At 42.0% G+C, this 15168-nt stretch overlaps 1 protein-coding gene and 1 long non-coding RNA gene across 3 annotated transcripts; one reads left to right on the forward strand and one right to left on the reverse strand.

Annotated features, from left to right (window-relative positions):
• Positions 1-8: 8 nt before the first annotated feature.
• LOC111217483 (RUN domain-containing protein 3A-like) lies at positions 9-14894 on the forward strand. Of its 2 annotated transcripts, XM_022739372.1 has the most exons (12): positions 9-25; positions 652-878; positions 10067-10194; positions 10464-10597; positions 10724-10809; positions 11066-11155; positions 11767-11847; positions 11939-12104; positions 12195-12352; positions 13072-13185; positions 13332-13438; positions 13942-14894. In XM_022739372.1, the coding sequence occupies exons 2-12, from the start codon at positions 772-774 to the stop codon at positions 14082-14084; spliced, it is 1314 nt and encodes a 437-aa protein (XP_022595093.1). In that variant the 5' UTR covers positions 9-25; positions 652-771; the 3' UTR covers positions 14085-14894. The 2 variants fall into 2 exon arrangements, with proteins under 2 accessions (XP_022595093.1, XP_022595094.1); XM_022739373.1 differs by lacking the exon at positions 9-25 and having other exon boundaries at positions 621-878; positions 10067-10182.
• On the reverse strand, positions 3296-7295 carry LOC111217488. Its single transcript, XR_002664956.1, has 2 exons — positions 7097-7295; positions 3296-6063 (listed from the first exon to the last, which is right to left on the reverse strand). It is a non-coding gene; the product is annotated as an uncharacterized LOC111217488 (long non-coding RNA).
• Positions 14895-15168: the final 274 nt, after the last annotated feature.

Consider the following 15168-nt stretch of genomic DNA (forward strand, 5'->3'; position numbering starts at 1 on the left):
CTCTACTGTCCAGGAGTCAAACGTGGTTAGTTAGTATTGAACAACATGACAATCACTGCTGTCCATAATTAAATTATTCTAAAGCTAGAACCAATTTGACATGAATACAGTAAAATATTCTCATAAGAATGTGAAGTCGATTTTGCACTTCTAAAAACCATGGCATGTGCTTCATAATGTTTTTCTTTTCGAGAGATTGTGAAGGGATCCATAAAAGAATTCACACGGTTGAAAAACTTAGGAACATTTCTTGTGGTTCTTGACTTTTTAATATGCTAGTTTCGTAACCGACCAAAGCATGATGTATTCATCAATACGTCTGTTGTGAATATAAGCAGATAAAGACAAAACCATATATTCAGAAAAAAGTAATTTGCGGAAGAAACTATAAACTGACAGATATATTTGATGGTGTTTTGAAGTTGTATTTACATCTTGAATGCCATTTATCTTGGTCTCTCAGCTGTGCCAAGTGCATGACGTGCACTGAATAAAACAGGAAATAAAGATGGAAATAAAAGTATCATTATTCGGCAATAAGCACAAGAAGTGGCAGTTATTTTATTTTAAAGGTTTCCGACCGGAAGTTGCACATTTAATCGTGTCTAACTTGCCGCTGGTCGGTTGTGTCCTGTCCTTCTCCTCCAGCAGCTGAGGCAGCATCCGTGGCTCCCCGCAGAGGACAGCGGGTGTTTGGAGGACACAGGGCCCACCGAGGGAGGGGTCCTGGCCTGGGCACGGATCCCGAAGAGGCCCCGGGGCCGCCGCTGGATGGAGTCGGGCTGCATTCAGACAGCAATGGCTATGGGTCTGACATCGAAAAAGGCGTCTGCTCGGAGCGTCGGCGTGGAGCGAAAAAACCTCATCACGGTTTGCAGGTATACATCACATCACGACACCATCGACATGCTGTATTTATCTGCAAATGCCAACCCCTGCATGCTGCTCACTTCTGAAATATAATTGTATGACCACAATGGAATCACCCCTGCTCTGATTCCTGAGGTGAAGCAATAAAATAGATGGTAAATAGAAGCAGAATAATGGACATAGAAAGGCTAAGGATGAAGAGGGGGCAGGTGCGTTCACATACCACTGCCAGATCACACCCGGTTGTGTAGATGAGAGAAAAAAAAATCTATTACCTATTTCTTTAATATAGTGTTTTATATCAACCTTTGCATTTCCTGAATGCTCTTTGCTGTGCCATTCCTTCAAAGATCAAACATTTGCTGTGATATTTATATAATATCCCTCTGAAATCTCTTATAGGAAAGTCTCTTTTATTTTTAACAGGCCGAGACACCTGCTTGATTCTTGTCTATAGTGGTAATAAACGCAGCTTCAAAGGATAAAAAATGAGATTAGATGGTTAATATTGTTGACCCTGGAATAGAGTTAGAGAGAAAATTCAACAGTAAACAGCAGGTTTCCTTCGCCATCACAGTCAGGTTGAGTGCTTGTATGGGACAAGGACACTGGGAGCAGCGCAAGGACTCCTCCCCCCATCAGTGGTCCTCAGCCTACAGAGTGCTGATGGACTGTGATGCGTAGTTTTATATGGTTCCTATAAGTCACTGTCTTGTACATTGTTCAGAGAGGTTATGGATGAGAGTATCTGTGCATCAGAGAGTTCACCATCCATCAATTTAACTGTCAGAGAATAGAGGATTCTGAACTCTGCTGATGAGAGGTCTTCAACTTCACATGTCTAGTTTTATGTAAAATATCCACACAGTTCAGATGTCGACTACTCTTGGATCCAGTTTTGAAATGTTACGGGGAGTGATGAAGCTACTTTTACATACAATGTCGGAGATTCCAACCTTTTATGGCTTTTGAGCTCCTAAAATGAAAGTGGTTGTGACCCTGAATCATATCTTAAAGCCTGAGTGTTAACATAAATGATAAATGGTTCAACCAAAGAGTGATTCTCTTTTTCTTAATTTGAATGATTTTCTTGGGCCCCAAAGATGTGAAGGTATTCAGCATTTTACAAGAAAAAGCTAAACCAGAAAAGACTAATTGAAAAATTCAGCGTAATTTTTTTAAGATATAAAATATATGGCTTTTTCTCTTAGCCTTTTAATCATCTTGTCACCCCTCAGATTTATTTTGTGACAGTTAAATAAACAAAAAATCTTTATATTATTTTTGTAATATTTCATAATGAATATGACACCAGTTTATCATACAGTAACCTTAATAAGCTTTTCTTTTTCTTTTTTCTTTTAAGTCTCATAAGATTATCAATGTAGTATGACTACTACAAGTATTATTTTGGACTAAACTGCCTCTTAGTCAGTAACACTGTATTTGTGATGATGTTTTACCATTTTATATTATAGTGTTCCTCAACAGGCAATATATAAATAAGATATACATAAATTATTGTTTTGCATTGATAATCTGATGGTGTCTTATAGTAACAGGGATACTGAGTAACTTTTTAGGATTTGCCGTTGATATTATCTGCAGGATTACTACAGGTATTCAGTTGCACATAAGCTGCATGAATGGTGTGCTAGAAAATATATATTCATCATTATTGCCCCAGTGCTGTACAAATTATTTTCAGAAACTGATAACGCTACAATACTCCAACCCTGAAAATGCACCTTTTCTATTAGGACTGCAGTTTATGTGATGAATGATTTTTGTTAGCAGTTAATCTCTGATTATTTTCTCAATTAACTGCTTATATTCATGTCTATAAAATCTCAGAAAATATAGAAAAATATCAATCCCAGTTCATAGGGCTTGAGGTGGCATCTTCAAACTACTACCATAGAAGACAAATATTAAATGCTAGAAACTGAAATAAGAACATTTTTGCTAGCAGTTAGTCAGTTACCCAAATCTTTGATTATTTTTCTGGCAGTCAACTGATCATTTCAGCTCTATATGATGTATCAAATTTATTGTGACCTTATCCTGCTTTACTGAATTTTTATATTCATTGACATCACCAGAAACTTTGGAGGATAATTCTAACTTTACTTTGATAGTTTTGATAGTTTTATAGTTGTATTGTAAAAGTTATTATAACATTACTATGGACTTGAATTGAAAATTGACTGTAGTCATAAATGGTATTGCAGACAGGCACATAATTATTGTGTAGAGTCTGCAGGAGTTCTATAAAAGTGACATCATACATCCACATCTCGCTCTCTTCTTCATGGTCTTTGTGTTTGGCCTTACTCACAATGAATGTGCCCCCCCCACCCCCCCCCACCCCATCAAAAGAAAAAAATATTAAAACGACACAAAGAAATTGACTCTGAAATTGACACACAATCAAGCGTTTTTATTCCAGTACCTTTCTGTCCAAGGTTCTTTCTGCATTTTAGTGACACATACAGTGAACACAACCTCACACAGAGCATACCTGCAAAGAAAGAAAAGTTCTCACAGTGGACTTACAACAGAGAGAGATTAGTGAGGGCACAACAACACCGTTGTTTTCAGTCTGGCCTGACTGTGCTAAGACCGATTTAATCATTTAAGCGTTTTAATGACAAACACACAGGACAAGACAGAACTAAATCTCAAACAGCTTTCCATCAGTAATGCTTACTACACAGTTTCTTTTCATTTTCTAATGAACAACATAACAATGATTAGGTTCACTTCGAGGGCTCTTTCTTCCAGGCTTGTCTGCGTAGCTGCCTGGTCTGCATCTCATCCTTCTCCTTTTACGTTGTTCTTCTTGATGTCATTCTGGTCAGAGTTGATTCAAGTAGTCATAGGTTGTTGTGAACGTACAGTCGAATAGGAGGGAGAGTCTGAATCAGCAGGGACCCTCTGGCTGTGCATCAAAGCAGGCTTGGCGTCAGGATACAGTATCCCGGATCCAGGCCTCGTCATGCTGACTGAGGCACAGCTACTTCCAGAGCATGAACTGCTGCCTGGCTACAGTAGCTAAACTGACGTTAGTGCTTGATTAGTACACCAAGCCAAGCTTTTTATTTTCCCCTAATACACATGTATATATATGTATAAAATCTGACCTCTTCTTCCTTCATACATGTTTAACATACAATCAGCACACAGAGATTAACGTTTTCAATTCCCAAACAGTTCATTTGATGAAGTTATGCCATTTTTTGGGACTCCAAAAAAAGGGACTGTTTCTGTTCATTTTTAGGGGCCAAGAAATTCACATGTTGTTGTCTAATGTGCCTCAACACTGTCTATCACCTGTGATCACAACAGACAGACAACCTGTCATCACAGTCCTTTTTAAAAGTGTATTTTACTTGATCTGGCATAATGTGGGTCGCCAGTATCAGGCATAGAAACTTACCTAGTGTCTACTGAGTGTTTCAGTGCCATGTTTACAGTGTCATACAGAACAGAATGAAACTATTTTAATTAGAGACACATATGTACAGCAATGGACAAGTGTGGATAATAAAGGAAAACCTGATCAAACATTTGCACCACCACAGGGAACAGTTTCTGCATGAGGCCTGTGTCAGGGACTCGAGGCGTCACAATAACATAATCTGTAAATAAACTCAATCCATGATTCATGATTCAAAATAATGATGGCAAAAAAAAACTTCTTTTTATGTTCAGGTGAAAACCTTGCAACTTATAGGACATATTTGAGTTTATCCAAATGATTTCATAGCCCAAAAAGGTTCACCCTGCAGAGGCTTGTGTCAGCCTTCAGATGAAGGCTGAGGAATTTAATCTTAATGGTTCTCAACAGACTTGGTGATATTTATCTTGTCCACTGTGACAGCAGTGTCGTTGTGATCAACTGTGTCTCTGTGCTGTTGCCACTAGCAACAGGTTTTATCTTAACACGGCAGGACTGAGCCTTTCTGCAGTCAGTGGGAATTTTCATGCAGCTGTAGGTTAACTTTGTTTATCTGAGCTGAATTGAACAAAATGGTGGAGATCAGCAGGCACAAAACGGTTTGTTTACAGGCCTCATGTTGCATTCTAATGTAAAAATGTAAAAAAAAAAAAAATGTAAAAAAAAAAAAAAAGTACTGTTTTTCTGGTTCAGTCTGGCTAAGAGCTGTCACGCTGCTGTCATCCGTGACTGGAGGAACATGTTGATGTGGACACGGTGAACCTAAGAAAACATAGATAAGATGAGTGAGACTTGACAAGGTCTGATGTAAGGTGTTAGCCCTTGAGCTGCTTCCTGTAAACAAGAGGTCCAGGGAGGGAAAGAAGGGGAGTTTGATGTGCTGCATCTTGGCAGAGGTTTGAGCTCTTCCGGGGCGTGGCTCAGGAGGAGGGAATGCAATGTTCTGTACTCTAGTAAACACAAATACATATTCACATTTGGACATGCTTCTGCAAGTGGGCAGCTCTTTGTTTTCTATTCTGAGAAGTAGTTGCATCATATTGTGCCACTTTCAAACCTCTCTCAGTTCAATTTTTGAAGAAATAATAGGAAAAGTCAACAAATCTTTGAGCCTGGAATAACATTGAGTTTCTGTGCAGCCGCCTTTTGCATTTTCCCAGATTTCCTGCAACACTGTCAAGTATGTGAATTTACAGCAGAAGTTTCTACAGGTTTGACTAAACATTTGAGCATCTCTCATCAGCAGATCAGCCTACTCTCTCACCACCAATTTTACCATGAGACCCTGTTGTTCCTCTTTTTTCACCCCCCCCCTGCCATGCTCAAACACCTGATTTACACTCTCACTGCTTCTCAGACCAACACCCTTACTGTCCCTCTTTCACCCTGATCCCGCTACACCTCCTCTGACCATAAAACACTTTCCCTGGACACTTGCTCACAGAGGGGATGGGTGAGAGAGAGACACACCCTGCTGTAGTTTCAGTTTTTTTTTTTTTTTTTTTTTTACACCTTTTAGTCTATTTGGATTTGGCCCAAATTATGATTCTTATCTTAATATTCATCGGAGCACAAGGCATTCTTTCTCGGGGCTGTATGTGCTGATCCAGGGCAGGACAGGACTTCTCCCCCAACAGTCCAGGACGATAAACACAGTACTGGCTGGTGTTACACAATGCTGCGGCCAGTGAGGAGTCCACCTGTGTCATCTGATCCTGCTGGTTATGCCAGGACTAAAGAGAGAGACAGAAATAAGGAGAGAGAGAAAGAGAAAGGAGTCACGGAAATGTTTATGAGGGAGTGAGGATAAAAGGAAAAATGAAAGCTGAGCGAGTTAGTGTGAAGCTTTGTGTGTTTAGGTTAGGCCGATAAATGCAGTTTTGGTTATGCTAGGTGGTGCTGCAGATCAAACACTCTTGTGTAAGTACAGTAGAGGGGTGAGAGAGGAGAACAAGAGGGCTTTTAAAGAGAGCTGAGAGTGGGCTTGGCGGAGATCCAGGCTGAGTGAGAGGGGGCACAAAAGAAGCTTGTCAGAAGGCCCTGCAGTTGTTTTTCAGTGTCAAATCGTACCAAGAGCATGTTGCTATTCCACTCCATCCATTTGCATTTAAGGCACGCCAGTGATTCCCCTTCAGATCAAAGGACTTCAGTTAATTTACAATCATCAGCTGTAATGTTCCTTTTGAGATAACGCTGTCACTTTATCAGGTCAGAGAGGCCTTTTGCAATTGGTGACTTCCTTCTGTTATGATTTTAAATGCTATCACATCAACAAACTGGGAACCACTGGGGGCACTTGTTGGTTTTCCACGGGTTTGGCACGCTACGTAATGAGGAATTGCTTGATCTCATATAATTTTCTGTCATAGGAAGTTTGTGCAAACAGGAAATCTAATCTGTGACCAGTTTTAACCTTGTTTCACCACCCACTTTCACTACCCCTCTTGAATTTTAGACAGAATAGTACATTTCTCTACAAAGCTGTATCTAACAAAACTTCTTCTCTAATGGGATTCCCTAAGACAGAGTCATGTCAAAATAATGCCTGTGGTCTAATGCAGAAGTCAAATACCTGCCCCAACACACAAGATTTGTGCTCGCAAGCAAACTGGCGTCACCTGCCAAGTGGATTTTGTTGTTTCATGGTGGAGTAGAGCACATACTTGCAGGAGCCCAACCTTACACCCTTGAGCTCTATTATACACTGAAACCTTGACTGAGCTACTTGGTCTTTGCAGAAAACATTATCAGTTAAATGCCACTGACCTGTGTCCTTGATAAATCCGGCATGGCCATAACAAGTCAAAGCTCCAAAAGTAAATTTAATCCAGTTTTCGCTCTCAGTTGGAACAGACCCTGTGCAGATGCTGAAGTGGTGTCCGTATGTTCTCTGTGATGGTGCTGTTTTCTTGTGACATTTTGTGCCAGTCCCCCCCCCCTGCGACGCGGTCCCCTCTCATCTAGAGCGTCTTGCGCTTGGGGAAGATGGCTTTCCGAAAAGAGGTGGTGGTGGTGCCTCTGCTGAAGGAGGCACCACCCAGGGAGATCTTGGTTTTCCCACTGGTGATGGTGGAGGAGCCCAGAGATGTCGTGCTCCTGCCCCTGGTGATGGAGGAGTTCCCCATGGCAAGCTTGGTCTTCCCCCTCTTTATGCTGGTGTTGCCCAGGGTTAAGGCCGTCTTCCCCTCGGTGAAGCTGGTGTTGCCCATTGAGGAGAAGCTCGTCTTCCTGACCCAGATTCGACAGTGGGGTTCGGGGCTCACTCGACACAAAGCATCGCACACTCATGCAGCACAACCTGCTCTGCAAGACCTCAGGGGTAATAGTAACATCAGCTATGATCCAGAGAAGACCAGAATGCTAAGCGTGGATAGCGCGACCCCCGTGTCGCATAATGCCTTCGTTGAGCTGGTCGACGTGGGCTCTGGAAGGCCACATACCACCCATGTGTCCCTGTGAATGGACAGAGGCAGCCGTAGGTGGCCACAGCCTATCTGGGGAGACTTGGACAGTGGAGCGATTGTCCCACCGCCACGACGACACCGGACAGTTGAAGGACACATTGTTGCAAAGGGGACAATCTGCGGTGACATCACTTTCTTCTGAGCCATTGTTCCCTATAGCCTCTGATTGTAAGACATTCCCTCTGTGTACGGCTGCGTATACCATATGTGAAATGAGTCGCATGGTGTCAGATTTGATAAGAGACAGGATGAATGTCTTCATGTTCTCCACATGTGTTTTAGGCTTTGATTGCACCCATCCTGTATTTGTGTTGTCCCTCCATCTGAAATATAGGTGTGGTCCCCTTCAGTTGTTCTTTATTATCCATTTGTGTCCTTGTTGAACTGCTTAAAACTCATTCCAGCAATTGAGTCTGTACTTTTTTTTTCCATTTTATGTCAAGGATAATTGAGTATCCCATAAAAAGTCAGCTCTACATACAAAACAATCAAGCCAAGCAGGGTTTAGACATGTTACTTTTATAAGCACTGTTACATCAGTCAGCTTGTACAGTTTTCTGTGGCAGAATAGTTATGGCAGTGCAGATCAGATCTTATCAGCATGCACAAGTATACCACGTTTATACCAAAGATGTAGAAATGTTGATGACTATACATGCACAATATACAGGAGAATATTGCTGATGTAAAGCATACACACTCTCTTGTGTCTCCACATACATCACACACAACTGTTTCACACTTGCCCTCCCTGCCAAGTTGACACACCATAAACCATCGTCTCATCGCCGTCACATTTGCATAACACGCTCAGCATGGCTCTTGATTTCAAACCCGTTAGATCTGTAACTCACTTAGCACTTTCTTACTTGAGAATCGGCTCTTGTACTTTGTGCAGACAGGTGATACCAGAATAACGTCCTGCCTTATTGACCACATTGATCACAAACATAGCAGCTCTGTTTTATTGACTGTTATACTACTAACCTGCCAAAACTGACCAGATAGGCATATCCTTGGGTTTTTAAGTGTGTGAAGGATTCATGTGTGAAAATCCCAGTAGATGTTGCTGTGCGTTTCTTTGCCCCTGATGAGGGTGGTTTTGACCACAGACACGGACTTGGTCCCATGAGTGAATGTCAGAGTGGCGAGAGAGCTCGTAGTCTCCCCTCTTGTAACAGATGTTTTGCCCACCGCTATGCTGGTGTTGCCCAAAGTAATGGTGGTTCTGCTCCAGGAGATCGAGGATTTACCCCAGGAGATGGCGTACTTAGTCCTCAGGATCGAAACTCTGCCTTTGGTGAAGGAGGTCTTGCTTGACGAGAATGTGGTTTTCCACTCATTGTTAGAGTCTTTTTTGGGCTGCTTGGATGCTTTGGATGTCTTAGCCCTGGGTTCAGGGGTCCTTTCCATCTAGGTGTTCCTGCGCTTGGACGTCAAGGCTTTGCGGAAGGAGGTGGTTGTGGTTCCCCGGCTGAAGCTGGCCCGTCCCAGAGCAACAGTCGTCTTTTGCCTCTGAATGGTAGAGTCTCCCATGGAGGTGGTGGTCACACCCCTGAAGATGGAGGACTTGCCCATGGAGACGGTAGTTTTTCCCCTGGCTATGGAGGTGCTTCCCAGTGCCAGGGCAGTCTTGCCCTCGGTGATGCTAGTGTTGCCCATCGAAGCAGAGGCAGTCAGCCTGAGCCCGTGCCTGAATGCCGGCTCCTAACATGCAAGCTGCGTAGCCTCTTTCCTGTTGTGCAGCAGGGTGAGCGTGTGAGGTCAAAAGCCAAACGAAAGCTGCAGCAGCAGCATCTGCCCTAAATAGATCAGACCACCATGTATAGATGAGGGGGAGGGAATTATTTGATCATTCTTTGATGCTGGCCGGTGCCCCAGAGGGACAAGACCCAAAAGGACCTGGAAGCGCAGTATGCACAAAGGCTGAAAAGACAGGGGATTAATTGTATTGTTTTCATGATAACACTGCCAAAGCACTGAAGGGTACATTGTGCAGTACACAAGACAATTGGGGTGACCTCAGTATGATAAGATGGCATGGTTCCAAAAAAGAGAAAAAACCCTCCTCCAGCTGTTGTTGCAGGGTTCAAATACAGTAGTACATTTGTCTGCTTGGATACAGTACGCCGCTGCATTTTAGTGGCTTGTGCCGCAGGCAACCAACTGAAAGTTCAAACTCTTCACATTTGTGAAGTAGCTTTTTTTTTTTCATTGCACTTGTGTTCTAGTGTTTTTCTAATTCCACTTTCTCTCTGTGCTTCTATTTCAGATTCTCTGTAAAGACTCTCCTAGAAAAGTACACCGCAGAGCCCATAGATGACTCATCCGAGGAATTTATTAACTTTGCCTCCATTTTAGAGCACATCCTCAGCCACCGCTTCAAAGGTAACAATGCAGGTAACATATAGCACAGGAAAAGATGGACAAATCAGTTAATATGACTTTGGATGTCAGACAGTGAAAAGTTGGTTAATATAAAACGAGAATAGAAATATATTATACAGCAGGCATTATCTATAGACACAAAGTGATATTATTATCAAAAAGCCAAAAGCAGGTATGATGATACACTCAGCTATAGTGTTGCCATGGCTGCATGCTGACAGTGTGGGCTGCTGCCTGCCAGAGCAGAAGTGATTCACTGCTGTGTTTAAATCTTGGACCAGGTTCAGGAAGCTGGTTCAGTTCAGATGGACAGCGCAGTTTCTGGGAATATATCCGGCTGGCGTGCAGCAAGGTGCAGAACAACTGCATCGCTAGCATTGAAAACATAGAGAACATCAGTACATCACGAGCCAAGGCAAGGACATTTATATGCACAAAATTGATTTGTGTGTGTGTGTGTGTGTGTGTGGGGGGGGGTATTGCTTGAGAGAGCACCAAAGAAAGCCCTCTGTTCCTACTCACTTCTTTCGTTGTGCTACAGGGCCGGGCGTGGATTCGAGTGGCGCTGATGGAGAAGCGCCTGTCTGAATATGTGTCCACTGCTCTGAGGGACACAAGAACAACCAGGTCAGACTAATGATTTAAAGGAACAAGCCATACATTTCAAGGATGCAAGGATGCACTGTATGTCTCCATGTTGGCTGGCTCATATTAATAACTCTTGTGTAAAAGTAAAAGACATCACTTTCACATGCCTGCTACAGATGTTCAGAACATCAGCTGTGCTATAAACTGAGTCATTAACTGGCTGCAGGTAGATTGACTCTTGTATCACTGTCATGTCTGAAAGTTCAGATATGTTAACCACCTCTTTACCTGACAGGAGGTTCTATGACGATGGAGCCATTATGCTGAGAGAGGAGGCCACAGTTCTGACCGGCATGCTGATCGGACTGAGTGCCATTGATTTCAGGTGAAGACATACACTGCTGATATACAGCGTGTGTCAATATATAAGTGCATACACCAGTAGACCTCAGGCTTTTTTTTTAAAATCAACACAGTTATAACAACCATATTTCCATAACTTTTTATGGCCTGTTACATTATTTTCAGCCTAAATATTTAGGAATTAAAGAGTCTTGAAGATGTAACATGATTTTGAGAATAGCATATTCTATTTTACAATACGAGTATATTAAAAATAATGAGCTATTTCAAACCTATTTTTATACATTTCAAAAATAAAATTATATGAAATAACTAACAATATGTAATCTTTTGTGACCTTGTCTGGGGTCTCAGCCCCTATGTTTAATAAATCTGTTAAGATATTAGTACATAGTATGTATTCATGAATAATACATTGTGAAAAGATGTAAATGTGCTCTCTCATGTGCATCAGTTGTGAAAGTGAAAGCATGACTGAAACGTGCAGTGTGAAAGTGGTCATTATTGAAAAATATCCACTCCATGTACAGATTAGTAGAATAGATATTTACTGATGGATCATACACATACACACCCATCGAATCACCAATCTTCATAAAAAGTTAGTTTTTTTTTGTCTCTGTTTCTGTGCAGTTTTTGCTTGAAGGGGGAGACTCTGGACGGGAAATCTCCAGCTGTGATTGACTACACACCCTACCTGAAGTTCACGCAGAGGTGAGACTGACCCAGCCCATCTTGTCACTTCACCTTTAGTATTGCATGTGTGGAAGTGCTACACTAAGCCTCCTGCCTCTCTGTTGTGTAGTTATGACTACCTGAGTGATGAGGAGGACCGCCGCAGTGTAGACAGCAGTAACAGTGAGGAGAGTGTCCCAGAGCATCCCTACATCCCCCTGGTGACTGACGAGGAGAGCTGGAGCAACAAGTGTCGCAAGATGGAGCAGAGGTTTAAGATCGTCTACGCCCAGAAGGTGACTCACAACAACCTCTAAAACCAAGTTAATGTTGTTTAGATTCTTCAACACATAAATCGATCTTTCATTTATCTGCGTGGTGTGCAGGGTTACCTGGAGGAGCTGGTGCGTCTGCGGGAGTCACAGCTGAAGAACGTGGAGACTGAGAACAAGCGTCTGAGAGCCAAGGTGGAGGAGCTGACAGTGCAAGGCCAACAGGAGAAGAAGGAGCTGGAGGCCATCGTGCTGGAGCTGCAGGCACAACTGTAAGGAAGCGCAGGAACACACTCTGGATCACATCGACCCCATAAAAAGTTCCATCTTTAACCATGTGCTCCAGACGTTATCACTGCAGATCCAGTTTGGATTATGTTTACATTTCCTTTCACAAACATATGTTAGCTTTCCATCATGATGAAGTACATGTCTATGTAGCGGTTTAATGAGGAGTTACAATTGCAATTTTAAAATAACCTTATAATTAGGAATAGTTGTTATTTCTATGGATATTTTTCCTTAGTAGAAATAAGTCGTTGATCTAAAAACCTTTTGCAGATGTAATTTTTGATTATGTAATTTTTTATGATGCCAGATTATGATGCAATACACACTGAGAGGCAACATGTTTTACTCTGACACGCTGAACACTCTACTCTGAAGTTTCAACTGTACAATGATACAATAAAAAAGGGGCAGTCGATGCACTTGATGTTTTTAAGCTCAGCTATGAACTGAGTTTCAGACTATGTTTAGAAACTGTGGGACGGGGGGTATGATTGGTTGTTGTAACTTCATCACGGTGTGTATATTTAAGTAAGAGTAATATTAAGGACTTCAGAAAATACTGAATTTAATTCACACAAAAAAGTGGCTCATTGACTTTCATAGGAAATACACATTTTTTTGATGTTCAGGTCATATTTGCCCACTAAAATGACAAATGTTTCTTCTAAAATTGATCCTTTTTTCTCTTTGATTCATCCAGCTCTGCCCTCATGCCCTGTGATACCTCCCATCTGGCTAAAGACCTCTCCATCCCGCTGGTCAACCAGTGGTCCACCATCACAAACAACCAAGGCGATGTCAAACTGTTCCGCAGGTAAACTCACATGTGCAGAATGGCTCGAAGACAACACGATAAAGCCTAACTTTGATTCCTACTGGAAATGAACTCACTCATACTGTAAAAAGAAGACCCAGAACCCAGAATTTATTTGTGCCATGATGATATTTTTGTCCATGCAGGAGGAGTTTCCACAGTTTGGAGCAGCTTTCTGCTGAAGTCAGTCTGAACTCTGACTCTCAGAAGACTGAAGAGAGACAGAACGGAGATGCTGCCTGGACTTCAGCAGGTAGAGTGACTTTTTAAGTGCCATTTAAACACATCACAACATATTTATTGTAGCTTATACAGTAAAATGTGCAGTAGTTTGTCGTGCTGATATTAAGCTCACAGATTTTAAGTTGCTGTCACACCATCATAAAATTCAGGGGGAAAGTCACAACTTGCATTTACTCATGTTGGGTTAATTCATTTTGTCAGACAAGATGGCCATTTTATACAAATATAAATAATTTCTTAGTCACTACAGAGTACATTTAAAAGAAGGACTGCTTTATTTTCATCACTCTAGCACAGCACTAAAGTTAGTTCTGCTGGAGTAGGAATATGTTTGTGTTTTTCCCGGCTGCATAAAAGCCTTTATGTGGCAGCCTCCCATGCACATGCACATATACATACTCATACAAAGGCAGGCTTGATGTCTGTTTATGGCGTTCCATGTGGGCAGCTTGAGCTATGCATGATCATAAGCGGATTTTATTGTGTTTTTTTTCCTCTGTTTTGCCCCTGTAGGAAAAGATAACACTCCCTCCATGCTGGGTCTGTGTGGCTCTCTGGCGTCTTTACCGAGCTCCAAGTCCCTGGCCAGCCTCAAGTCCAGCGAGTGTTTGGTCAACATCAGCACTGAACCCAGCCCCGCGCTCTCTCCCAGCTAGGAGCTCCAAACCAACCACGACCGAGATTTAACCCCCAGCCTGTCTGCCTGGTGATGCTGCATTGACCATGCCCAAACACCTGACCGTAACCCCGCTCCCACCATCCGTCCAGCCCCATGAGAAGACAACGGGAAAAGTCATGACACCATCGTCTGGATTTTTGTACACATGAGAGTGAAGTCATCATTAAGCTGAAAAGATCCATCTATTTTGGTTCTTTCCCTTCTCCTTGCCTTATCCGCTCGACTACGCTCTCACACTCTCCCACCACCACTTTGTACTATCTGTCGATCTCTTCATCCAAGATCCTACAATTCCTCTGTCGTACCTTCTCCAAAGCATCAACTTATTTCCTTCAATTGTTTTCTCATCTTGCTCCTTATTTATTTGAGTGTCAGTATGCATTAGTGCTCCTTTGGCCTGTACTTCCCCCCCTGTTTTCTTGTAACCAAAACAGCACTTGCAGCTCTTTGAATGCAGTCACTAACAAAGAGAGATGTGATGATCATTTTAAGAGATAAAGATTATCCATAGGAAGTAGAGGATGGGTTCTTACATTCTGTCCTACTAGTGACATAGCAGTGTGTTTTATGAGTTTGACTGAATGGTATCTGATGATATCATTCCCGCTTGAGTCATCAAACACCACAAACTGCTACAGTATGTCTAAATCTGTGCAGCTATTTATTTATTCTATCAAATCTTAAGCTACCGCATATGTTAATTTATCTGATTTAAGCCAATACAGCAGTATGTTCTTTTTACACATACACAGCTCACTGGGTTGTTTTATTTGTTTTTTGTTGCAATAAACTGCCTTTTTCCATGAATGCCTGTCTGTTTGTGTATATCAGTGATGTATGGAGAGTGATGGTTAGTTTTAGGAGGTTTACGGAGATAAGTCATTGAGGCAGCTGGGTGCATGGATACATGTAGTCCGGCTCCATCTTGTGGTTTAATATTCTAACTGCATGAATGCCCCGAACGTTCATTATTTCCTAAGAACCACGGTCTTACAGGGAAAATCATGGGTAGCTGATTATAAAATAAAATAAATCTTATTATAACGAACTTGGCCGGGTAG

This window comes from Seriola dumerili, unplaced genomic scaffold (assembly GCF_002260705.1).
Source record: "Seriola dumerili isolate Sdu_G_001 unplaced genomic scaffold, Sdu_1.0 BDQW01000044.1, whole genome shotgun sequence".
Taxonomy (NCBI): Eukaryota; Metazoa; Chordata; class Actinopteri; order Carangiformes; family Carangidae; genus Seriola; species Seriola dumerili.